Below are 27,426 nucleotides of genomic sequence, written 5' to 3'. Positions count from 1 at the left end.
CACAGAAGAAATGTTGTATTGGCATCCCCTCATTTCCTCTAGGGCACCTAAGATTGGTCATTGGGAGATATGTAAAAATTCATTATGCATTACCTTGACCTGTATGTAAAACTTTCACATAGTCATCATTATCTCATTATCTCCCTCTCTGTGTATGTATGTGTGTCTTTATTGCAAAGGTTTTGCCTTCCCCAACTCCAGATGTCTCCAAGCAGAGAGTGTTGCCTCAGACTGATTTATGCTGGATGTCAGAAACTGGAATAATCGATGCTTTCATCCTAATGGGCCCCAGTCCTTTTGACATTTTTAAGCAGTATGCACAGTTGACAGGTATTGTCTCATAATTAAAATGCAGCATTCCATATTTATTCATACAGTGTCCTCACATCTTAAAATGGAATACAACAAAAAGAAAGACTTCAAAAGTTTAGACAGTACATCCAATGCACAGAGTACTATTCATATACTGTTAAAAATACAGACTCATTGTTAAAGCCAAGCCTTTGAGACATATGCACAGTAAAAAGAATAGTTCACAAACAAACTCATTAATCTATCTGCCTTTATATAACTCATATGCCATAGGTTAGCTTCCATGCTGAATATGACAGGTTACTTACCCAAAAGTAACTAGTACTTTCTTTTATTAACATTTTTATAACATATTTTATATATCATCAAACTCAAGATATTTATTGGATTCTTAAGGACCTTCTCATTAGGCACTGACGATATTCATGTGTCCTGGAATGCTGCCAACACACTCTCACACGGCTGATACGAGTCTGCTTGGCAAAAGTAAACCATGCCAAGCTGCCAAGAAGCAGTTCCACAAGCAACAATACCAAACGACGTCCGAATAGAATAAGCCACAAGCCAGTCCAAAGTTCAGGATTACAGAGAGCAATACTACCAGTCCAGTCTGAAGTCAAGAGTGCCAGAGGGTTGGTCAACAAGTCCAGTCCAAGGACAAGGATTCAAAGGCAGTCAAAGGTTTAGGAAGCAAGTAGTCAGATCAAGCAGGATTCACTAATGAGAACCAATAGACTCTGACAAAGGAGCTTAGCGTCTGCCAGGTGTCTTATATCTAGCTCCCTTATCACAGCTGCTGAGCAAGCCTCTTGGAATGCCAAATGCATGACTTTTCTGATCTCCTCTGGCTGAAGGTAGGAACCTCAGTGCCCTGCTGCTCTATGTCTCCCAAGTCTGGAACTTCTACTAGGGCAAGGCTGGGCTGCTGAGCCCCAGGATCCATTGAGGAAGATCCACAGAGCTAGGGTCTGGTTGAGCAAAATCCACTGAAGCTGGAAGAGCAGAGCTGGGACCTGGCAGGGCAGAACTGGGGCCTGGCACAGCCTCAGGTTCCTCCTGTACCTGAGGAGCCAAGTTCTCCGAGTCCTCTTTGCGGCTGGCCATGACATCATGCTTAGGTAGCTTCAGCAAGGTTGCTATAGCATGTGCCTTCAGATTATTGCCTTGGGACATTATATTTTGCTTGTAGGCAAAACAATCCCTGCTTGTAAAACTAGCAGTCTGAATTATTGATTAATGAGTGTGCACAAGCTTCTTTCTCATTTCAAGGTGAAGAAAAGGGATCTGTGTTACTTTTGTTACCAAAAGACTCTTACTGTGCACTGGTAATGCAACAAAAGTAGTACTCTAGTAACTAAATCTACAGCGGAGAAACCTGATTCACATATATTTGCTAGTAGACCAAGTAAGAGCAAAGGTTTTAGCATTTAATGGTGGTATTGGTTTTAGTATGAGTGGCAGCATTATTTATGTCCTTTTTTGGTAGGTACTCAAGCCCTGCCTCCACTCTTCTCCCTTGGCTACCACCAGTGCCGCTGGAATTATGAAGATGAGAAAGATGTAGAAGGAGTCGATGCAGGCTTTGATGTATTCAGCATTCCCTATGATGTTATATGGCTAGACATTGAGCATACTGATGGTAAGCGGTACTTCACATGGGATAAGGAGAAATTTGGCAATCCTGAGAGGATGCAAAAACAGATACTCATGAAGAAAAAACGCAAGGTATGTAATAAAGGGAAAAATAAACAGAAACATTTTTTGCAGAAGTCTGTAGTTCATGGGGCTTTTGTGGAGAGTAGTGCTCAATTAAAGCACTTGTTTGCATCTACATTTTAAAAAATAAATTCTGTGACTTTAGAGCTAAAGGAGAAGAGATTGTAAATGTTCAAACATATTATATTACTAAATTGCTTTTTTCTAAGCAAAATTACTTTTTTGGCTAATTGAAGCAGTTTCTAGAGCATTCTTTCATACTTGCTTTTTTCCCCATTCATGTACCAATAGACCTCACAATAAGAGATAAGCTCCATAGTAAAGATTCATAGGCAGTCAGCTTGTACAGACAGCTTACAGTCCCACACAGAGAGACATAAGTTTATGAAGTGGCTTATTCTATATAAAACAGTATAACAAATAAGGCAGTTGATGCATCTAATCCAGTATTTATTCTGGTGCTTGGCACCAGCTCCCAGCTTACTTTAGTAAAGATGTCTTTCCCATCATCTGCTACCTGATCCTTTAATTAGAAGTGCTGTGGATTAAACCCAGCCCACTGAGAGCAGTGGGTCATACTAAGCATACTTAAACTTGTGTTGAATTTTAGCCTTAATCTACAAAAATGCAGTACAGTACAGTGGGCCCTTGTTATATGCTGGGGATCTGTTCCACACACACACATCTGCGTATGGAAAAAAACGTGGGACCTCAAGTCCCATTGATTTTAATGGCAACACTGCACATATTCCATTTTGTCCTGCAAGGCTTGCCATTTGTATGAGCTCAAGTTCACAGATGGCAAGCAGTGTATGGCACAAGCGGACTGTACTTTGGGCATATCCTTCTGCACATAGATGCAGCATCAGAAGTTGGTATATGGTATGGTTTTTAGCCTCAAGAATTTCTGCTTTCAATTAAGGAAGTTGCTAGTTGACACGTTTGCAAAATAAAAGCTTACAAATACATATGTGGACCATATCTAATGAAGGGTTAGAAATCATAAGAGGTTTTATTAGGGCTTCCACACAAGATGGCTGGCTCATCTCCATTTTATTCCCCCGTAGCTATTTCCTTTGCCACTCTGATCCACTAACCAGGCTACTCCTTTTTTTCTGTTTACCTCTGTATCTCTATTTTTTCTTTAAATGAAAAACTTTCTCTCCCCCCCCACCCCAATAAACCAAATATTGGGCCAGAGTACACTGTACCTCATTTGCAAAGATTAATTTCCCTTTTCAATATATATGACATGCAGAACATCAAAGAGAGTGGCTTTAAAATTTGCATATATTAGTAGATTCGTTTTTAAAACAGAAGCAGAACATGTATGCATTACTCTTAACATACCATAAAAATGAAATTATTATTCATCTTTATTAATATAAATATAATCTTTATTAATATAAATGCTGATTATCTAATCCATTTTGGGGTCCTGTGTCCTTCCTCCTCAGTCTTCCTTTTTTATTTTCTGAAAAATAGCTCTTAAAAAGTCTGCTACTGTGTGAGTTGCCACTCCTAGTTCTCTAACACCTTCTGACTGAAAGACAGCTGGGGGAAAAGCAGAACATGGAACCAATAGTGACTTCTAGTCACTTGGATATGGCCCACCAGGGCACATGGGGACAGAAATTAGCCCCACCCCCTGTGCAATTGCTCACCTCTCTTTGATCATTAATTCAAATAAATGTTTATGTTCGGTTTCAGATCTTCACAATATTAATTTAAAAACATGGGTGAGAGCTTGCTCAATACTAAAAGCAATTCAGAAATGGTGGGAGCCATGTAGCACACGAGAAATCATTGTTGCCTCAGTCAAAAATAAATTTATCTTACTCTCTCATTTTGGCAGCTTGTTGTCATTCTGGACCCGCATATTAAAGCTGACCCACTGTATATCATATACTCACAAGCAAAGGAAAAAGGCTATTTTGTAAAAGATAATAAAGGTGAAGATTTTGAGGGCATCTGTTGGCCAGGTAATAAAACTGTATCTTTGGCGGGGTACAGACGGGCAGGGGAAGACGTCTTGGAGGTGTATTCTGCTGAATACGGAGCCTCCAGACCGCCCGCCCCGGGGGCGTGGCTCAGGTGTATGGGGCTTCCACATGGGGGGCAGTGAAGACGCCTCACCTGGGGCCGTTTCTGACCCGCAGTTTCCATACCGCCGCCTCGGAGGATGCTGCAAAGAGAGAGGCAGCTTCTGCACGGGTGGCCAAAAACGGGGCTTTTTTTTTTTTTCTTTTGCCGGCTGGCAGATGCGCAGCTGCACAGCTGCGGCGCTCAGCACCGGCGGCAGAAAGCCTATGTGCACATTTAAAGCGCCCAGGCCCCTTTAAACTTTTTCCCTCGCCCTGCCCAAGAACAATGGTGGTCTCCTGCCAGCTGGTGATCAGCTGGTGTTGGCATCCTTGTCCGCTTGCACGTTGGTAGTGTCACCAGCATCATGGATGCCTCCTCTCCTTTGGTCCCCACGCTCTTGCTGAATCTGCAATACACAGCCACAGCTGTCGCTGCTGCCACCGCTGTCCCCCTGCCATCCCCCATCACCTCCCTTGTACATATGTAAATATTTAAAGTTTTAGGGGTTTTTTATTGTTAGGTGAAAATGGCACAGGAATGTGTGTAGGGGTTCACTTTAAATTCCAGACTTTCCCCAATTCTAGCAGCGCATGCGTACATGTTGCTCTAGGGTTAGGGTTAGGGTTACGAGCATTAAAATAGAGTGCAGCTGTGCTGCAGCTTCCACATCTGCATGGCATCTGACGCTCTAATTAGAGCCTTGGTGCAAACTGCACATGTTCCAGGACCCCGACTCATTATGCGACGCAGCTGACTCGGAGCTTTTAAATGGGCAACTTAAATTAGCGGCGTAACAATTCTGGCGTACCAGTGCAGCAGCTTACAGACAGAGATGCGCAGCTGCGCAGTATATAGAAAAGAAGCGGGGAAAAGCAGCACCTTTTTAATGCCGCTTCTTCCCGCTTGGGGCGTGCGGGCGGCGTGTTCATGGCGGCATTCAGGTAAGGGCCGTCTGAAGGCTATACCTTCATGACGTCATGAACACACCCCTTTTTGCCCGTCTGTAACCCGCCTTAATTTTTTACAAATCCCATTACAGAAGCAAGTTAAAATTGATTTTCTTGTAGTTAGTATTTTCCAAGGAAACTTTTCATCTTCTGATCACAGTTACCATTTTTCACTAAAACCTGGTCACTCCTTTATTACTAATTCCTCAAGCTTTATTTAAACAAGTTTTGCTACCAGATGTCAGTCAGCTGGATGCAAGAGATACTGCTATGGTCCTTAGTATGCCTATATTCCTGTTTAACAACACACCAGTAATGCTAATGGGTTGGCTCCAGATTAAATTTAATGAGTAAATTCAGCTGAAAGCAGTGAAACTTAAAATCATTTAAAAAATTATTGTACTTACTTCTATTGATTTAAATTCAACCGATAAAATCTTGATCCAACCCAACATATTTGACATTTATTCTGAAATATATACATTTCATCTGTAAGCTTAATGTTACATGATCTTAACCCTCCTTGTAAGGTGTGGAAGAAGAGCTAGAGAGACAAGTGCAGGCAAAGGTTATTGATACAAGCTGAGCACTGCTTTGAGTTATAGTTTGCAAAATCTAAGACCCAGAACCTTAAATAGTATGATTATAAAGCATAAAGTAGAAAGTAAATATCTGTGTATTGTGGAGTGTGTGTGTATTACTAAGAGCATAGGCGTTTGCTACTTCCAGGCATAAAGGCAGCCTAAAAAAAACAAAAAGTGAGGAAACATAGACAGCCAATTCACCCATAATGAGCCCAAGAAAGGTGCCACATTAAAAGGTTACTGGCTGATGCAATCAGGTGGCTGCTGCAATCTAATGGAAGGCAGCCAGATGTAATTGGCCATCAAATGTATTATGTCACTGTTAAGGTCTTTTCTCCTGATTGAAAGAGAATACTATTTGCATAAGTGAAGGCTAGTAGACATCACTAATCTGATTGGCCAAACAGAGGCTAGGAAGAAAGAGACAGCAGGCTAACTGAGTGTCAACCTCCTTCATATCACAATGGCTCTTTGATAACAGCTGCACTGTTCCCAGCTGATAACTGCCCAGACCATGCTGGTAGAAGAGAATCTCCTCTTGCAAATAGGCGAGATATTATTAACAATGAGTGCCTATTGTGGATGTTTATAAATATGTAACATTCTTCTATGAATATAGCAATGCTTGTAAGGTTATCCACAGATGCTGTTTTTGAGATGCATAGTTCCTCAACAGATGAGCTTAGTGGAGAGATAGCTAACTCATATAGTGTAAGAGGCAGAATTCCTTACAAGTTGAAGTCTTGATGAAATAAATATACAGTGGGTCCTTGATATTCACTGGTGTTTGGTTTCAGAACCCCATGTGAGGTCTCTGTGGACATTTCTGAATGATAGATTATCATTATTATCATTATCATTGTTACTGTCATCATCATCATCCCTTTGTTTAGATGATAAATAAGCCATTTGCTTTATCCTGAAAATGGGATATTATCTCCATGTCTGCAGGTCCCTCTTCTTACTTGGATTTCACCAATCCTGAAGTCAGAGATTGGTATGCAGATCAATTTTCATTCAAAACATATAAGGTTTGTGACTTTCTGTTATGATGCTGTGTAGCAGGTTAAAAGGCGGGGGGACTCAAGACTAAAAGTAAGCAAGGGAGGCATGCATTTGAAAACTAAAATTAAGAATGATCCTAAGTATAGTGAGCCAAAGTGAAGGTGGGATAGTTTCTGCACTGGAAGACAATAAGGTCCTTAAGACACCAAGGGGACAACACAACCCATTCATTTTCCTTTGAAAGTTTGGCTGAAGACAGGTAGGCTGTACCATTTCACCATTTCTTTAATTACAAATCCAGTTGCATTGAGAATGATCTATTTGAGATGGACCTCATAATTTTACTATCTGATTGTGTCTTCCTGCACGGCAGGATGTTGGACTGGTTGGCCTTTGTGTTCTCTTCCAACTCCTATTATTCTAAAAGGAAACCTTTTTACACTGTGGATGATCTCTGTGTGCTTTGGTCACAGGTAGAGAATGAGTGCAGTCAGGAAATCTAAAGAAAGGAGAAAGAACCCTGCTATTTATAAACTAGTGGTTTATAGCATGTGAAGTTACCACCATTAACAAAGCAAATGCCCAAGATATACTAACTGGGAGAAATAGATTGGCTACTGTCAGTGGAACAGGGAGGAACTGTCAGTGTTTTTCTTCCTCTCTGAAGACTCCTGCCTTCCTATTGTGCTCTGGATAAGTGGGCAATCCTTTGGAGCAGATTTGGGGGGTGGGTGATGGAGGCAATGGAGCAAAAGGGATTTGCTGAAAATCCCTCTCTGTTCCATCCCACTGAGAGAAGCTTTCTGTTGTCAAGAGGGATACAAACTTGAGTTTCATCTGTTACCTATGAGTAGACCAATGCCACTTAACTATGTCTGTGACTTCTTTCATTGTCTTCAGTTTTTTTAAACCTTTCCCAGCACTGTAGGTCTAAGACTGTTTCTAGTTCAGTTAAATATGGGGTGAATTGACAACTTTAAAGGTAATTAAATATTATTTTATAGGGTTCCACTGAAATCCTTTTTGCCTGGAATGATATGAATGAGCCTTCAGTCTTCAGAGGTGCAGAACTAACAATGCAAAAGGATGCTGTCCATTATGGCAAATGGGAACATCGAGAAGTTCATAATCTCTATGGTTTTTATCAGGTATTTATTTATTTAAATATTTATATCCTGCCATCTATCCAGAGATCTCAGAGTGGCATATAGTAAAACCAATCTGAGAATTTTAAACTATGAATAACAAAATGATTTTTAAAGGCTAAAAACATATCCAACAATTTAATAAGTTAAAAAGATAGATTAAAAGAGCTAAAATAGTTTTATATGAATTAACAAACAGGTATAAAATTATAGATAACAAACTCAATACTTGATTGTGATTATTAATAATAATGTATTTTATTTTACATTTTTGACTTGGTATAGAAGCTATTACCTTTATATAATGGCTAAAATATCATTGTCTTGTATAGTTAAATAATAGTTTTAGTAAGTTGTAGTCATTTCAACATTATTATCTGGTAGTATAAGAAAAATGCCTTTCCTCAAAAACAGAAAATACTTTTGACTTGCTTCATACCTATTGCTCAGTTTACTCCTAAAAACAATACATTCCAATAAAATGGATATAGTCTTTCCATTTTGAGGGCTTGAATTTCACAAATGAGAAATTATAAATGATTGTTTTAAGAAAAGATGCTTTCCTTGATCATGGCTTTGTTTGCATTTCAGCAAATGGCAACAGCAGAAGGACTGATCAGACGAAGTGGGAACCTGGAGAGGCCATTTGTTCTCACACGTTCTTTTTTTGCTGGATCGCAGAGGTATGGTAAGTAAAGACTTTCTGATTTCACCCGAGCTCAAGCAGAAAGCTTCCCATGTGCAAGCAAAACCATGTTTTGTTTTAGTTTTGGTTTGGACACACTAGGCTAATACTAGCTTTTTTACTTCTCTTGGATGTTAGTAGAGTCCATTTTATTTCAGCATGAAGGTTTGTCTTTTAAAAAAAATATCAGTACCTCTCTCTTTCAGGTTCAGTGTCTTTTGCCAACCCTGCTATCTGAGTCCCTTAGGTTCAAATGTCAAAAACTGAATTTGAGAACTAAAGACACGCAAAGCATCTGTCATACTATTGAGCTGTCGAGGGTTGTCAGAGCAAAACCAGAGGTGGCTCCCGTACATTTCGGGGTTGTGTAGAAGAGGGCATTTCAGCAGATTTTGCTTGTTTCCTGGATGCATGACAACCAGTGCCTGTTGAAATTCTCTCTTGTGCACAGCCATGAAATATGACAGGGGCTGTCTCCAGTTTTCATTCTGGCAACCTAGACCTGGCACATTACTGAGCTCTTCTCCTTATACTCAAATGACTTAAATAAAGAACCCTGTTATCCAAACTAAACCCAACAGATAGGACAGGAAAGTAGCTTAATATTGAATTGCACTGTCACGATGTGTGTATTTTTAAGTTACTGAAAGATTGGATCATAACTCATTTAGTGGTTGCCTGAGAAAGTGTCACCATCTCTAAGATACAAGTTATCAAGCAGAGTTTATCATATTTCATTTGCTAACTTCCTTTTCTATAACTGAGCTGAACATTAAGATGCATTTCATACAGCCCTTTTCTCTCATATTGAAAACAGTGTGCTGTATGATAACACAGCTCTTGCTGTCTTTGTCACCATGGGGCATAGCAATCACATGAGTGATGCACAGCTGATATATAACTGACTCATAGCGCAACACAGTGTCTTGAGAATCATTAGTTTACAGCTGCTAAAACTCCAAGACAGAGATTTCAGCCCAAATAAACCTGTTAAAGCTTATTAATTTAAAAGTAAAACTCAACTGATTTCAGTTGCTTGCACCTTAGTAATTATGCTTAAAATTGCAGCCATAATGGTTGGATCTTGCTATTTCCAGGTGCAGTATGGACTGGAGACAACAAAGCAGAGTGGAGTTACTTGAAAATCTCCATTCCCATGTTGCTCACTATCAGCATTGCAGGAATTTCCTTCTGTGGAGGTAATGATCTTAGAAGCTAAGCAGCATCAGCCCTGGTTAGTACTTGGATGGCCAGTGAACCAAGTGCTGTAAGCTATATTTCAGAAGAACGAACTGGAAAACCACTTTTGAGTCTTCATTGCCTAATAAAACCCTATAAAATTCTTAAGGTTGCTCTAAGTCAACAAGTGACTGGAAGGCACATACACTCACAAAAGGCTATAATAGCTAGTATTTTCCATTTAACAAGGCAAAGGGTACAATTTCACTTGTGTCTCTTGAGCCTTCAGTTTACTACATGTGTATACATATATTTCATTTAATATTGCCAAAGATCCTTTTCCAGCATTAAACAAGAATACAAAATAACAAATAGAATGCATAAGACCAAATTAAAATAAAGATTAAAATGTCTAGGTTAATAAAAAAATCTTTTTGCCAGCACTCAGGATTGTCATGTTGGTGACAAGTGGATCTCTTGAGAGAAAATGTTCATATGATATGTCATTATTGATTTTAAAGTTCATCCAGTCCTGTGAAACATACGAACCTGTTTTATACCAAGTCAAATCATTAGCCCATCCACCAGGGTGTTGTTTATTGCAGTCATACTCAAAGTAGCAGTGGACAAGTCCTAGTCTGCAAGCTGTTGGCTGATGGTCCACAGCAAGTTTCCAAGAAAGAATAAACAGTTGTAGCCAAGCAAATATGGTACTTGTCCCTGACACAGTAGACAAAAATGATTCCCAGTCTCCTATATCAGGTAGCCTGTGAAGCACTAGTGTACACTTACTAGCAATGGTTCCTCAGGGCTCTTTCCTAGGCTTGCCTTCACATGGCAGAAAATACTCGTATGGGAATGTTTGCATGCAAAGCATGTGGGTAGATACTGAGCTACAGCCTTCCTCCTATATTTTGGGAAGAAAAGCCAAGCCCAGTTTTTGATTAGACTTTAACAGTTGCCTATAGGTGTCATTTTATGTTTATTTCTTCTTGTCTAAATTATTTTCTATATGGACAAAATTGGTTTTTCTGCAAATGGATTCTGGTTGGTCATAGGAAATGCATGAAGAATCTAACAAGATGTATTTTTCAGTCATTTCTGGGGGGGAAATAACTGAGACATTTCTTCAATCTAGCGGATGTCGGTGGATTTATTGGAGACCCTGAACCAGAGCTACTTGTTCGATGGTACCAGGCTGGAGCACTCCAGCCTTTCTTTAGAGGCCATGCCAATATGCACACCAAGCGCCGTGAGCCCTGGTTGTTTGGTGAAGAGAACACACAGATCATCAGGGAGGCTATCAAGGAGCGTTACTCCCTTCTTCCTTATCTATATTCACTGTTCTACCGAGCACATACCGCTGCTGAACCAGTCATGAGGTAAATGTGTAATGAAAGAGACTATTTCATATTAAAATGCTTCCTTTTGGTGTTAATATTTTGGGTCTAGCTACTGGGGGGGAGGGAAGAAGGTCCAAAATTATGCAGGGAAGAATAGAGGAAGTCTAGAAGTCAATAAAATGTGTGTTGTACTGTTTGAATGACAGACAGTTTGTCTTATGAAAAAGCAAATGGTCTGGCTGCGTTTTCTTAGGATTTCTAGAAAGGTTTGCATCTGGCAGATACAGGAAAAGCCCACCACAGTGGAAAGGCAAATTCCTAAAGACTGCAGATTCTTCCCTGGATTGGGTAAAAATCTGAGTTTAAAATAATTTATAATTACTATACATCTCTGCTAGTCTTTCATGTCTCTGTTGTCAAAAAGCCCACAACAACAATCTTTTTTAACTGTTGGAAATATATGCAGGATTGATTCATTGAACAATAGATTTGGTCGCGGTTTGAAACGTGAACTCTCAATTGCTGAATATTCAATACTTTTCTAACAATTACACTGTTAGCCATTTCCAGGTGATCTTAGATGTAGTACTTTTGGATTCTGACAGTTAACAATGGGAGAGTTTGTGCATTGTGCTAAAGCACAATACATTCTTATGAGGAAAACCTACAGTGTCACAAACCATAAACCAGGGCTAACCATAACTATGGCCCTTAGAAACAAGCTACAATTTGAAGATGATTTGTGTCCACTAACCACAATTAAGGTTAACAAGTTTGTTGGGTTCATATGGCACAAGCTATGGCTAACTGAAAACAGAAGCAGAAACTTCTGGATGCCTCCTTGTGACCACATCAGAAGAGCATGGGAGCACACAAGTCTAAGATTACCTTTGCAATACTAAACCAGTGGTTTAGTATGATATGTGAACGTTTGTCTGCACTGCATTGTCTTCATAGTTCAGAGATAGTTAAAGACATTTCTAAATAATATTAGTAGTGTTTATAGTGTAATATATACCTATCCAGCATCTGCAAGGAAATGGTACAGGAGTACTGTGAAAAGCATGAGGTTGAAAAGTGAGGAAAATTCCTCTATTTCTTTACCCTTAAATGTAAAATGGTTTGTGGCTGCAAATCATGTGAATCTGAAATCTCTTACAAGAAGATCTCCCAAACTCACCCTGAATTTATATGTGCCAATCTGAGGAAAATGAAAAGTTCTCATACTTCAGAGGAGACATACTGTAAGCTGTTAAGTTAGTCAGCAGTGTCTTTGAAAATATTGTCTTTTAAAAAAAGGTATTACAGTTCTCAGTGAAATTTATTCTTTAATGTTCCAGTGAATTTTAAATACTTATATTAGAATTTAAATGACTGAATTACAAAAAATGGCGCTTTGAAATATATGGTCATGACAATAGCCACTGTGCAAAAGGGAGAAAATGGGTGATCCTAAGTATTCGATATGAATTGCAGAGTTCATCTTCAAGACAGAGAATACTTTTCAGAGTCTACCTTCTTTGTTTTCATAGACCTGTCTGGGTAGACTTCCCCAAACAACTGGAAACTTTTGACATTGAAGATGAGTATATGCTTGGTAAGTTCCATATTTTATAGGGATTTGATTTTTTTAAAATAGCTGTGATATAATCTGAAGAGGTAGTAGCAATATCAGAAGGGAGAGATTTGCATGGTGAAGGAAATTACATATCATGGTAGTTGTTGAGATTCATCTGTAGGGTGCTGATGTGAGGATTACTTTTTCAGAATATCCAGTCATTCTCTACTACACACTTTCAGTCCACACTGCTGGGAAATATAGGACGGATACAGATGGGCAGAAAGGGGTGGCCAGACGTCGCCACTTTCTGCACTAGATGGAGGCCGCAGCAGACAAATGCTGCAGCCTCTGTGAAGCTTAAAAAAGAACCAGCTCCCGTCCAGCCTGTACTGGACCATAGTTAACAGAGCACTGGACCCTTAAGTCCAGATAGGACAAGGTAGAATGCAAGACATTTCTATTTAATCTGTGTTCCTAAATTCTAAGAAAATATTTACATAGAAATAATTGTAGTTTACAGTGAATAATGTGGAGATACATATATGTAAACCATTCCTCCCAACACTGGCTGTCCACTGTAATGCTCTGGACAGCAGTTTGAAAACTCATCTTCCAATCTCAACCCAATTATGAAGCCTGCTAGTGACCTTCAGCAGATCAGTAAGTGCTGTAGAAATCATTAGTAATTTTGAAGGAACCACCTGTTAGCACATTCAACTAAGACCTCTAGTCGTTTCTAGAAAGCCTTTTTTAAATTCAATACATTCATACTTACGATAGACAGTGAAGTACATGTTTTCCAAATACAATATGGAATATGGAAAAAGAATGACATAATCTCAGAGTAGGGTTCCATTTCCTTTTCTATTTCAGGAAATGCTTTGTTGGTATATCCAGTCACTGAACCCAAAGTGACAACAGTCAGTGTTTTTCTGCCTGGTTCAGAAGAGGTAAGAAAAGTTTTCCTTCTCTTTTTCTTATATCTGTTTCCAAAAGGTTCTAGACCAAAGTTGGGCTATTAGTGTTGCTGTTTTTAATTGGTATAATTACATAATCAGATACTGTACAAATAAGTGTACACCTTAGTAACATTTTTTACAACGTTGCCTAGCTTCTGTCTGAACACTTTATTGCAGCATTTCTCCATATATATTTTTAATCATCAAGAGTTCAAAAAAGGGCCCTCTGGTAGTACCCAAGATGTTCCATCCTATGTAAGCTATGTAAAAGATTCATCTTGGCAGTCAATACAAAAGTTCCCTAGTGTCCACTAGGCAACAGCATTGGCTTCTGGTTGGCTTCTGGGAAACAAAGATGCTGCTATGACTCTTGAAAGCTCTTCATGGCTTTGGAGCTGTCTAGCACAGGAAAAATCTGTTGCCTGTCAAAAGTGACAAAAATTAAGGTGAGCACAACTGTATAAAAGTTCTGAGTCTTTTCTGTGATGACTCCAAGGCCATTAATGGTGTTTTCTTCTAAGCAACATAAATTACATTTTGCAAGGAAAAGTAAGTTTTATTTGAAACAGCAGGCTTTTCATTGATTTCAGCAATTCAACTAAATACTGTATTATTCTAGTGTTATTCCTTATTTCCTTTATTGTTTTATTGCCTTTGTGTTGATGGCTGTTCAAGAACTGTTCTTGGGTTTGTTGTTCTGGAAGAATTTTGCAACTATTTTGAACAAGATGAGAAGAGGGGATCTAAATGTGTAAATCTATATAGCCTGCTCATTCCTTTTTCCTGTTTATTGTCCAGCAGATATGGTACGACTTTCGAAAATTTGGATGTCTGAAAGGTCAAGGTGCATTGAAGATTCCAGTGACTTTGAACAATGTATGTTTGTATTGTTGCTATGAGAATTTTCTTTTAAAATTGTTTCCCAATATTCACTAACTGCTCAGGTCGCTTTAAACTGGAAATGTAGTTTTATTAATGTAATACATACTGTTCCATATTTTTTCCAAAACCATTTGCAATACTGAGAAGAATGAACTTCAAATGAAATCATGTATAGGTGTTATTGCATTTTCACATAAGCCTATGAAAGAATAATATAAGCATAATCTGTTTTTGTATGGATTGTGTATATAGAGCAACTTCTGAATGTAGAGAGAAAGTAAAGTGAAATTGATTTTTTCTTATAAAATCACAAAATCTGTCTAATTTGCTTGTGCTGTTAGTATTCTTTTTTGTACCAATTTCATGATGTACAAACGTAATTGCTCCCTATGGTATAAAACATCTAGATAATTTGGGCTGATTTGAAAAACAGGGCCTAATTTTAGGCCAGTACTAGCAACACCAGAGCCACTGTGGTGTAGATGTTTGAGTTTGGGACTAGGACTCAGAATATCCATGGTTCAAATTCCTGCTTAGCCATGGAAACCTTGGGCAACTCACACTTTCTTTAGAGGGAAACAATGGGAAACCACAGCTGAATAAATCTTGTCAAGAAAACCTTATCACCGTAAATCAGAATTGATTTGAAGGCACATAACAATAACCACAGCTACACAGCTAAGGGAACATGTTTGCTGTTTCTTCTCCTGCATTAAAACAACTTTTGAGTATAAATTTTCTTGTTCTTTCTTGTCTGCAGATTCCTGTAATTCAGCGTGGGGGCAGTATTATACCATTAAAAACCTCTGTAGGAAAATCCACAGAATGGATGATAGATTTTCCTTATGAACTTCGTGCTGCCTTAGATAGTAAGGTACTCTAAAATAATGTTCAATTGGTGTAAATTTCAGTCTTTCATTGGTGTTCTCTCTTTATTTCAATGTATAATTGTACAATAGTGCCTTCCACTTTATTTCTTTACATAACAAGCAGTTTTTCCCCTGATTCTATGATTCTAAATACAGCTTGCCATATTTTGATATATAGAAAAGAAAGTTCCTGGTATCATGACCTTTATTTTCTTTCTATTGAGTCATGTGGAGAAACAAGGTTTAGATCAATTATGCAAATTTAAATATATGTAAAACTAGCAAACATTAAAATAAAATCCACTTGTGTCTGTTTCCTATGCCACATATTTTTGTTTTCAAGTTCTGAAACTGGCAAGCAACTAGACAACAGGAGAATACAGATGACAATTTTCAAGTAATGACTTCTTATCATGTCTATATACTTGTGTTGTTCTCCCGCCTCGATCTGTAGGGAGAGGCGGGATATATATATAAATAAATATTATTATCATTATCATTATCATTATCATTATTATATAACTACTAGGACAGTTGTCCTCTGTATTGTCCTGCCAAGTAATGTAAATATGTTCTCACACTGGTAGACCCAAAATCTGGGGATGTAGGAGAGTGCTAATATAGCCTTACAGCATTACAAATGATTGGTTTACTGAATGATGATATATATACCCTGGTAACCTTTTACTAGTTATCACAGGGTTAGGCAAAGTGAAACCTATAGCCCATGTTAGCATCCATTTTAGCAGGACTCCTGTATCACCACCCTAAAAAACACTGGTACCTAACAGTGGCCTTTCACAACCTTAAAAGCCCCCACATGGTCCAGTTGTCAACTCCAGACCTGGCAATAAACTAACTGCCCAGGGCAAGGGCAAGCATATTCCTCCTTTTCAGATCAAGATGTCTTTTATTGCTTTGTCTCATCTCTTGTGGCTTGTGTAAACATGAATGGGAATAATCTTCTAGATGCATTCATTGCAAGTATACACATGAGAGTATACATGTGAAATATTGCTGTGTATATCTCTGTGCAGGGCCATCTAATAATAAAGCAAATATTTTTTTCTTTGTGAACTGCTGTATTATTATTATTTACTGAAAGCTAAGGGTTTCAGTAAAGCATTCCAAGTATCCATTTTGAAATGGAGGTGCTCTGCATTCCACTATAGATAGATTCTGAGGATCAAACCAAGATGAGATTTGTTTTTTATATAAAGTTGGCAAAATAGCAGCCAGTGGGAATGGGGTCAATGAAATGGATTTAGAAAAAAAAATAAATAGAAAATTATATGTGCAGATAATTAACTATTATTAATCATCCTATCATCATAGTCCTGTCTTTTTGCCTATTTTAGCTCTTAGGTCAGACACCATGAATAGTTTTTTTTGTGGTTTGAAAGTTGTTCAAAAATGCTCTCTAAAATTCTTAATAGAGGTAATGAATGGTCAAAAAAACTTCTCACATACCATAAAAGCAGTGTTTCTCCAGCCTGAATGTGTAGATTGGCCTTCATATCACTGGATTTAAAAGGGCACTTCAACCATTTATAAAATATCAGAATATAACAGTTCATTCTTTTCCCTTTGGTTAAATGCTGCAAGGCTTAATTAACAGTTTTTTTTAATTGCTTGATGTGCAGGAGTCTGCAGCTGGAGAGCTGTACTTAGATGATGGCCATTCATTTCAGTATCTTCATGAGAAGCAGTTCCTGCTGAGAAAGTTCACCTTCCATAAGAATATCTTCTCATCTAGGTAATATGTGCTTTAAACCAAAAGACTGAGGCAGAAGGTGTTAAACAACTGATAGTTCCTTACTATAATTTATTTTCATAACTGACCTCATCACACAACCAGTATTTCAGCATTGTTTACAAATGGTAGAATATTTTATACAAGTAGTTAACAGATGATGCTCCTCATTACCCTGATTGAGTCCACGTGTGATAAACAGAACTAGTATGTGCATAAAGTAGGAAAAATAAAGTGGCAGCTAATTGAATTAGTTCAAAGAAGAAAAAGCAAAAGAAAAGCCACCGCTGCATTGCAAAAATAAAGCAGAAATGGAGTTTGACACTACTTTAACTCTATGCTGTGAAATTCTGGGATTTGTAGTTTTATGAGATATGCAGCCTTCTTTGTGAGAAGACTCTGGTGCCCATCAAACTACAAATTGCTGAATTCCATAGTGTTGAGCCAAGGAAGTTAAAGTGGTGTCAAATTGCTTTATTTCTGCAGTGTGGTAGTAGCCTTTAAAGAACGATTTCCCTGAGGATTGCAGAATAAGAAATACAAGGGAAGTTGAAGTGCTAATAGACATAGTCCTGTGGTCTGCTGATGTCTGTTCTCCATCCCAGAAATGTAAAGGATATACAAAGAGGAGATTTAACTGATACCTTCAAAGGAACAACTTCCTAATGATATACACCTAGAGCCTCCAGTGACTCATAGCCAGACTGATTCAGGCTATTTACTTCTTCTTTCTCCTACATAGCCTATTGTAAAGAGTAGCCTTGTGAGGCTAGCAGAGTACTCTGCAAGCAAACATGAAGTACATTGTCCCATGAATGTTCTGGATCTGAAACTATAGGTCTAAATCCAACTAAATCTAGTCACAATATATAAACAGTAATGATGTTGATACATACCTTATGCCTTTCTTGGTCTCTTCAATCCTTTAGGCATGCAGATGGGGACCCACAGTTTCACACAAAATGTGTAGTGGAGCGGATACTGATTTTGGGAATGAAAAAACAACCATCTGTTATAACAGCCAGTATCCACGGTAAATGATCAAAACAGTATACATCTCAGTATGCTGGTTTGAGGCTTCTTCCGTATTAGAGTTCTTTAGCACAACTAACTATATGAAGGGTACTCATGTGATGGTGGTCGCTAGTAACTCCATGTCTTTGGGATAACATTTGAAAAGCCAAATAAGGGGCTGGAGATTGTTCTTATCTGAGTGATATAATTGTAAGAGCTGGGGGTTTTTTTTTGGGGGGGGGTGCTTTCGAGCTGTATGATTACTTTAATTTTTTGATGAATGTAATGTGTTCCTTTTTCATTCTTTTGACTTGCAGGTGGAAAAGACAAAGCAGTGGCTTTCACATATGATGCCAAGAACTCAGTGCTGGTCCTTCAAAAGCTTTCATTAAATGTCGGCATTGACTGGGTGCTTCATATCAAGTGAAATGGCAACTTCCAGAAAATGAATGAAAAGCTTCAGAAGAATGGTTTGAAAAACTTAAACTCAGTCTTCTGAAGTGTGAGATAGATGAATTTTTAATATTAAAATCCCTACTATAGATTTATAGAAATGAGCTTTCTGGAGTCAAGGTTGTGTGTGTGCAAGAGAGAAAATGCTGAACAAGATTTGCAGTAAAATGTTTAGAGAACAAGTTGACCTTTGCAAGCATCAAGGCGACTGGCTTGCTTTGAAAGCCAAAACAATTAGGAAGAACATCCTTGGATGGGGGAAATAACACACAGAGTGATAGAGTGATGGAATATTCCAAATGAGTCAAAAATGTATTTTAATATAGTCACAATTCTGTGTCCTGATTGAATGAAAGTTTTTGTACGTTTGCACTTTGAACCAGCCAATAGAATACATTTTTAGGGACCTCATTGTTGGAATTACCTATATGAACAGCCATTTTCTTTGGTTTGGGGGCCTCAGTTTTTTTGGAACTGGATTTCCACTGAGGACTGCCGGCATTAAAGGACTTTGGATTTTCAGCCTTCTGGGTCCTGTTGTTCTCTTTGCTCTGTCAAGCCAGTGGACTTAAGAATCCTGTTACAGTTGACTTTTTTTTAATCAAATGGATGTGAAATGAACTTTCATGGGCTAGACTATTATGGCTCCTATTAAATTAATTAACATTCACATTTTTTCCCCATAAAAAACAAGTTGTCAGTACTATTTGCAACAGCTGCTCTTCCTAAATGGCTGGCTTCCAAGATGTTGCAGTTGTGCTATCAATGTTGTTTTTCCTGTTTCCAAGCAACAGCGTCTAGAATTAGCCATGGATTCTTGCTTCTATGGATTGTCTTATGCTCTGGTTTTTCTGCTCTTCTCTATTTTTATGCTCAGTGTACTGCTTCACGTACAGAGGTCCTGCTCCAGAACAAATGTGCACTTTTCCAGCATGAGAGAGGTGAAGACCTGGGTGGATATTCATCATTCAGCTTGTAAAATTTGCACCATTGTGAGGACTTGGCTTCAATGGAACAAACTAAAGAAATAATGTAATTTGGAATGACTGGGATAGCAATTGAGCAAGAGAGAGAGAGACTGATTATTTTAAAAAGAATTTAAATATTCGGTAGGTTCAGACTTTTCTTTATTGACCACTGAATACTTTTATCAGTTTAGTCTACAAGGTTTTAAAGGCTGGACAATTTTCCTATGCTACACAACCCACTAAAGTGAACTTTTTCTACCCTCTTTTTAAATGCTGAACCATATTTCATCATGATACAGATATAACTCAGTTATGTTATTGGGCATTACTTCTTCAATAGAAATTTTTGTTCCAGAGGCAAAAAATATAATGGAAAGGATACAGATAGGTTCCTACTTCACAAAAAGAGCAGTTCAATATGTTTCAGCAAACTTTTTATCCAAATTCAGGTAAACTTCGCAAAAGTAAATAAAAATATTTTGAACCTGAGACTACTTGAAAATGTTTTCCAACGTGCATCTTATTCTTTTACCAGCTTCCACTTTTTTCAAATTTCTATTTTGGTGCAGGTAGCTATTGAAACACGAATATCTATTTTTTCTTGTTTGTTTGTTCCTTAGTCATCCATCCTGGTTTCTTCAGACATCTCCCCTTTTTCTTTCTCACTGGAACAGTTTGAAATTGTGCCTTCAGTATCTCTCCTTTGAGAAACTCCCATCCATCCTGAACTCCCTTCTCTTTTAGTGTTCCTGACCATGGGATCACCCCCAGTATTTCTCTAAGTTTACCAAAATCTGCTCTCCTAAAGTCTAGGATGCGTGTCTGACTATGCCTGGCTTCTCCTTTCCACTGTATAACAAACTCCAAGAGAACGGTCACTTTCACCTAAGCATCCCACCACTTGCACTCCATTAATTAGGTCATCCTTGTTGGTTAGGATCAGATCTAAAATAGCTGATCCCCTTGTTGCCTCTTCCACCTTTTGGACCATGAAATTGTCTTCCAGGCAAGTGAGAAATTTCTTGTCAGGGGCTTTGTGAACTGAGATATCCCTGTAGAACAGATCATAATAGGTGTCCCCATTCATCTATCTATTTCCATCTTTCTCCCAGACTGGGACTCAAAATGGTTTATAAAAAGCCAGAAAATACAGTAAAATCTGCACACTGAGCTCCATTGCAACTCTTCATTACCAAATTATGAACCTGAAACAGCTCATATGTTTCATGCTTGGAAGGCTTATGTATAATTACTGATTATTACATAGGCTTCTAAGGTCTCTGCTATTTTTTTAAACTAATCACATCCTCCCACAGGTTGGTCTTAACAAACTATACATCACAGTTAGTAGCATTTAGCATCAAGTGTTTCTTCTGTGAACACACTGCTATGCATTGTAAAACAAGTAGGTTTTGGTATTTAAAAATTAGTAGGAATAAGGAGTCACTTTTGCTTCAAATGCTTAGATGTATTAGTGAAGATCCTGTTTTTTGTTATATACAATAAAACCACACCAGTGTAAATACTCTGGAATTGGACTGGATTGTACTACTGCCCCAAAATTGGCAGTACTCACAAGATTATAGACTGCTGACCTGCACCAGGCACTGCCCTGGTGTAACCTCCTATACAGTACAATGTCTTGTGCAATGATTAAGCCAATGTAATATTGTTTGTGCCCCCTGAGTAGGATATCTCCCTTGCACATTGTCCTAAAAAGCACAAATACTTGCCCAACAGAATTTCCATCAACATAAGGCACTAAGAGGATTCTGGACACTGACTGTCATCTAGAAATGGCCATTTTTGTCTTGCGTATTTCTCAGAGGAGGGAAAGCAATGTTTGCCCAAGGTTTTGGTACCTAGGAGTGAATTTGTTGCATTCACAGGCAAGTAGATCCTGAAATATGAAAATAATATATTTAATTCTCCCAAGAAGAATGAAAAACGTGAAAGACATTTTCCTCCATGCCTTTGTAGTACTTCCACTTTATGCTGAGGTTCCATCCGGTGTTCTCTTGCCACAGAAGGAATATTTGTCATGCTCAAGGTTTATCAGAACAAATTGCTGCTCTAACATTTGTGAAACTGCTGAATGTAAAGTGATCTGCCACGTCTGCTTACTAAGGAATGTTAGGGACCTCTCCCACCTATTCCATGATACTATTTTGAGGATGTACATATGCTGGCCTCAAGGCATGGTCTGAGGACATGTGATGCCAACACCATAATGAGGCTGATCTGATCAGAGGATTGTCTGTGCCTAGAACAGGAAGCCTAAGTATACTTAAGTATACTGCCTTGGGTTCTATGGTGAAAGAAAGGATAAAAATGTACCAACTGATTAATTAATGTCCTGCATTTTTGTACACTTGTCATGAAGTATAGGGTCTCAGTTATTGGTAATCCTGATTTGTTTAAAATAAAGTGTTTAGCTGTTCTGGATTTGGACAAGAGATTATTTTAATGGCTGAAGATGCAAACTCTAACATTGCAATCTTATACAGTATGTGTTTACTCAGAGAAAAGCCCCATTGAAGTTGATGGTGTGAGTATATAAAATGTGAGTGTATAGAAAAGGAGAGGGAATCATATGGCTGCCCAGATGTTGTCAGACATCTCTGAGCAGCCCTAGCCAGCATTGCCAGTGGACAGGAATTCTGGAAGTTACCCAAAAAGATGGGGCTACTTGGGGTCCCCTCCAACAGTGACAACGTCTCCTTGGTATTTTGGGGATAATTATTAGTTCAAAAAGAGGCCTACAAGAGGTGGATAACTTAGGAGCTTCCAAGCACTCACTGCAGAGAGACTCTGGTTTCAATGAATAAAAGAGTTTTATTTAGAAGTGTACAAAGGTGCATTGGTAAAAGTATTCCCCGTTGACAAGGTTGTCAAGTCATGTCTGAACATACAGGGTGGTGCTCATCTCCATTACTAAGCCAAAGAGCCAGCGTTGCCAGAGACTACTCTGTGATCATGTGCCAGTATGATTGCACAGAACATTGTTTACTTTCCCACCAGAGTGGTACCTATTTATCTACTTGCATTTGCATGCTTTCAAACTGCTAGGTTGGCAGAGGCTGAGACTAGTGATGGGAGCTCACTCCATCATGTGGCACCCAGGTCTCAAGCTGTCAACCTGCTGATCTTGGAATCAACAGAGCCGGCATTTTAACCACTTGGGCCACGCCATCCCTACAAAGGTGTGCACAAACTGATAAAACCAATGCAATCACTTACAGCGATCCTAAGGCAAACCAACCACTGGGTTTTCTTGGAAAGATTTATCCAGAGACAGTTTACCATTGCTGTGCTCTGAGGCTGAGATGGTGTGACTTGCCCAAGGTCACCCAGTGGGTTACCATGGCTGAACAGGGATTCAAACTCTGGTGTCCAGAGTCATAGTCCAACACCCAAACCATTACACTGACTCAACAAAAATCTATAGCAACTGAATATATCATTTACTTGTTTTATGCATTTGTATACTACTGTTTAGTGCCTGAGAGCCCTCAGAAAGGCATTCATAATTAACAGGAGAGAATTCACTACATAAAGCCCAACCTGCTTAAAGCCCTCCAACAACTTAGTTGAAAGAAGAGCAGAACAGAAAGACAGTTGAGGCTTTTTCAAATCTCCAGTGAGAGAGCCAACTGTATATGTTACAATTATAAATTAGAGGCAAAATTGTTTTGGGACAACAAAGGCATAAGTGCCTAGGTTTTCCTAACTGGTCAGGTATACAATGTGGCTGTAGCTTGAATAGCACAAATATTTTGGCTTTTCCCTCTTCTGTAAAAATCTGTCCAGAGGAAGGATGAGAACTACAGCACTCCAGATGTTGTATGCCTGCACATCCCAGCATTTGTCACCATTGTGTATGCCAGCTAGGGCTGCTGGGAATTGTCATTCGAAAATACTAGGATGGTCACATGATTCACCCTGACCTAGAAGATCAAATTCTTTTAAATGTTTTCAGTGTACTTATGATCAAGTAGCCAAGAATGTGCAATACAAAATAAGTTAATCACTCTTATATGAACAACTTTAGTATAGGGGGAATCAATGTATTCCATCCTTATTATAAACAGTATAATTTAATAGCTGGCACACTTTTGTGATAACCAAGAAGAGTGTGTTAAAATGTAAGATCAGTCTTTGGGGGTTTATTTTATTTTATTTTATTTTATTTGCATAGTTCAAATAAAATGGGCCTAGGATTGCTGCTTTGGTCTTTGAACTTACTGGTGGAAAACATGTCTGTATTAAACTGCCATGGTCACACTAGGTCAGGCTCATAAGGCTGCAGCAAGGCAGTGCCACGATGTTTCATAGAAGAATATGGACTGGGGTATCATGGCACAGTTCCAGCTGTAGTGTTTAAAAATAGGTTTTACAACTGACTTGCCATGGAGGATTTTTTCTTGTACAGAAGACCAACATTTGAATAAGCAAAATGGCTACTTGGAATTACTTGGTGTTTTGGTAGAATAAAGTGGAACCAAAAAAAAACCCCTCAGAGCCTTTTACAAGTTTGCTGGATTCCATCATGGATGGTGTTTCTATACTGCAGTAACATGAACCGCTTGAGTAGTCACATCGCAATGAGCTCACCCTCTTTGCTTTGCTTCTTAGATTTCCCCTTGCACAGTTGCCAGAACATAGCTCATGGGAGTCTCACGATAATTAAATTAATTGCTACATCAAATATAAAGAGAACCTGGTTGCAAAATATGAAAATGGAGGAAAGAAAGCATTTACACCCCACCTATTTTTTCCCTTGCTAATTCAAAAATATGTTTGTGTTATGGGATGAAGCTTACCTTTTGACAGGACTAGTCTTCTCAAAGAGAAATTTAAACAACAAATTGAATACTGCAGCCTGATTTTGGACAGCTGATTTGAGGCAATTTGGGAGAACAGGTGGTGCTCTTCCAGTTGCTCCTCCTAACATGTCTCAAAGAATCTTAAGTAATGGGGGAAAGGCCAGACAGTTGTTTTAACAACAGCTTAAGAAAACAGTGAGATCAATGTGTTAGCACTCATTTCATTGCAAAGCCAGGAGACCTCCAAACATTTTGCAGTTGATTTGATTACAAATTAATCCATAGATACCAAAAGCTTAGAAATGAATTAGTATGATTAATACTATAAAGTGGGCCCTTGCTATCCACTGGGGGTTGGTTCCAGGACCCCCATGGATATAAAAATCTGTGGATTCTCAAGTCCCATTATATATGATGGCAAAGTAAGTTGGTGTCCCTTCTATAAAATGGCAAAATCCAAGTTTGCTTTGTGTAATTTACATTAAAAAAAACATTTTCAACCTGAGGATGCTTGAATCCATGGATAAAGAATCCATGGATATGAGGGGCCAACTGTACATGTTAATGATTTTACATCACAAGTTAGAGAAAAACAAAAAAAAAAGGCTTTTCCCTTGTATTTGTCATATCATTTATTATTCCTTTGATCCTTAACATTTACTGATACTGCCACAGATTATGTCCCTGGCATTTCTATGGAATAGTCCCCTCGAAATAATTAAAATACTAAAGTTCACTGTACAAAATGGATGTCTTGTTCTCACCAAAATCTGAAGAAAATAATGGCTTGAATATAAGGGAACACAATATTTTACACCTCCCAAATTAACCATGTGGATGAGAGGTCAGGAATATGCAAGTTGGCTTTCCCATTCTCAGTCCCTCTGATTGTGGTATGTTGTTCATTAGAATCCAAAGAGCTTGTAAATGCACAAGCACATTAAGACTGACACATTTTGCTCCTGTATTGTCAGAAAAAAAATCCAGAAAAACACATCTGGGACAAGTAAGCACCCACTTATAGTAAATGAGCTCTTCCCTGGTTCTATAGTGGGACTTCACATAATGTAGAACTTGTGAGTGAACTGAAAGAAGGAGAGGACATATGAGATGTACCAGATTGAAACTCCACATTGGGAACCTCAGCCACTTATTTTGAAAGCTTATATAAGTTCATGCTATCAACCTCTATCTTTTCTCCAATTGCTGCTTCCAATTTGAAGAATACTTTTCTTGTTTTGCTGATTTTTACAGTAATCATTTTTTCTACCTGATCAACTCAGTCAAGGAAACTACAGTCCTGAGTGTGCAAAACTTGAACAGGGCAGTTGGTGATAGGGTGACTTGGAACAACGTCTCACATTTATGGGATCACGATAGGTTGAAGCCAACTTGATTGCAGTTAACAACAACAAACCCTGCAAACATTAATGGCTACAATCCCTATCATTCCAAGCCAGCATAGCCATTGAGAAAGAATTCAGAAACAGCAGTGGTGGAACGAAAAGGTTAAATACATTCAGTTCACATTCTGCTTCAATTCCATTTAAATTAGAGGAAGAGGAATTTTTTAACTATTATGCCTGTGGTAAATTGCTATTCAAGTACATTCTTATACTAAGAACCTTAGCAGATTGATTTTCTATCTTGCCATTTTCTGAACATTGACAGCTCACAGCATAGATTAAAACAAGGTACAGCTAAAAAGTGCTTATGATGCTGACAGGTAAAGAACAATTACACTATCCTACTAAACACCAAGCATTTTAAAACATAAGGGCTAGTATCCTTTTGAGCTATGCAGACATAAGTCCAATTTATACCTGTGCAACTCACTTTTTTTGGCATGGCCAAGACTGAAATTGACTGGACAACAAACCATCTCCCCCCAACCCAGCTTTTAGCTGCCACAGCCTTTCAACATGGTCATTTACTAGCTCTTGGAGAGTGTGAAGAGTACGGAGCAATTACGTCATTCTCTTGGTTCTCCAGAAAATTCCTGGGTGGCCCTGGATCTCCTGTCCCTGTTTATCCAGCTAGAAGAAATATTAATGACCAATAGCATGGTCAGAGATGCAGGTTGTTAACTACACTGGCTAAAAATGCTAACATTTTTAATTACTCTTTTTTATAATTTTATGCCTTTTCTCTGTTTTGATTATATTTTGCCCTAAAGAGCTCTGATTAATCATCTTAGCAATCAGTTATCAATATATGTGTGCAGGCATTTCAAAATGAATCAGTATTGTATCTTTGTACAGTTGGCATCCATGGATTCCCTATCCATGGATTCAACCATCCATAGCTTGAATATATATATATATATATTAAAATCCAAAAAGCAGACCTTGATTTTGGCATTTTATATAAGGGACAGCATGTAGAGAGATCTTGAAAGAAAGAAGTTGGCAGCATGAGCTTTCGTAGGCTACAGTCTACTTCTTCAGATGTTTTTGGTGGAGTGGAAGTCAGGGACAGACATATATATGCCATAGGTATGTGAGAATGTCAATAAGGAACATCATTTTACTGTGCCATTGTATATAATGGGACTTGAGCATCCACAGGTTTTGGTATCCACAGGGAGTCCTGAAACCAACTCTCAATGGATACAAAGGGGCCACTGTAATTTACTTTGTGTTGACTTTAAATTCTTTGAAAAACAGGGACCAGAAATAACTCTTCTCTGCTTTGTCCATCCTATCCTAGCCGATAAGCAACCATGTGAATCTGACAGTTTGAAGAATTTGAAAGGTTGAGATTATACACATCATATGCACCCGTGTCTGATACCAAAGCCACAGGTTTTGGTTGTTCTTGTTAGACCATTGGAAATAACCATGATAAAAGAATGAAAGGGTGAAGGTTAGCAATAGAGGAAGAGGTTGGCTAAGAAAGTAGGCATACGCAGTCATCTTATCATAAAAAATAATGCCAAAACATCCTCCTTCCACAAAAGTGATAACTTTGTGTCTAGAGGTTTACCACAATATGAAAAAAAAAAGTTGATGTTAGAAAATGAGGCTGACTAAATCAGAACAAGGAGTGTGTTGACTGAATTGTCAGTAAGAAAGCACAATATTCAGTGTATAAACAACCCTTGGAATATGGCATTTCTCCCTCCTGGTTACTCTCTTAAC

The 27,426-nt window shown here is 38.4% G+C and overlaps 1 protein-coding gene across 4 annotated transcripts in view; it reads left to right on the top strand.

Annotated features, from left to right (window-relative positions):
* The window catches only part of GANC (glucosidase alpha, neutral C), a 36,938-nt gene extending 15,082 nt beyond the window's left edge, over positions 1-21,856 (top strand). Inside the window, exons 10-25 of one of the 4 annotated variants that reach the window (XM_089521884.1) lie at positions 180-330; positions 1,799-2,037; positions 3,884-4,010; positions 6,596-6,675; positions 7,654-7,797; positions 8,386-8,482; positions 9,577-9,678; positions 10,797-11,040; positions 12,534-12,598; positions 13,436-13,512; positions 14,320-14,397; positions 15,164-15,277; positions 16,916-17,028; positions 17,955-18,058; positions 18,357-18,509; positions 19,370-21,856. In XM_089521884.1, the coding sequence (XP_089378010.1) occupies positions 180-330; positions 1,799-2,037; positions 3,884-4,010; positions 6,596-6,675; positions 7,654-7,797; positions 8,386-8,482; positions 9,577-9,678; positions 10,797-11,040; positions 12,534-12,598; positions 13,436-13,512; positions 14,320-14,397; positions 15,164-15,277; positions 16,916-17,028; positions 17,955-18,058; positions 18,357-18,466 (1,845 nt within the window). In that variant the 3' untranslated portion in view covers positions 18,467-18,509; positions 19,370-21,856. Of the gene's footprint in view, positions 1-179; positions 331-1,798; positions 2,038-3,883; positions 4,011-6,595; positions 6,676-7,653; positions 7,798-8,385; positions 8,483-9,576; positions 9,679-10,796; positions 11,041-12,533; positions 12,599-13,435; positions 13,513-14,319; positions 14,398-15,163; positions 15,278-16,915; positions 17,029-17,954; positions 18,059-18,356; positions 18,584-19,369 lie in introns of those variants that run through there. The other 3 variants (XM_089521887.1, XM_089521885.1, XM_089521886.1) reach the window with 3 other exon arrangements.
* Positions 21,857-27,426: the final 5,570 nt, after the last annotated feature.

Source organism: Sceloporus occidentalis, unplaced genomic scaffold, assembly GCF_023333645.1.
Source record: "Sceloporus occidentalis isolate IW3139 unplaced genomic scaffold, rSceOcc1.0.p SCAF_4, whole genome shotgun sequence".
NCBI lineage: Eukaryota > Metazoa > Chordata > Lepidosauria > Squamata > Phrynosomatidae > Sceloporus > Sceloporus occidentalis.
This window is presented reverse-complemented; position numbering and strand designations above follow the sequence as displayed.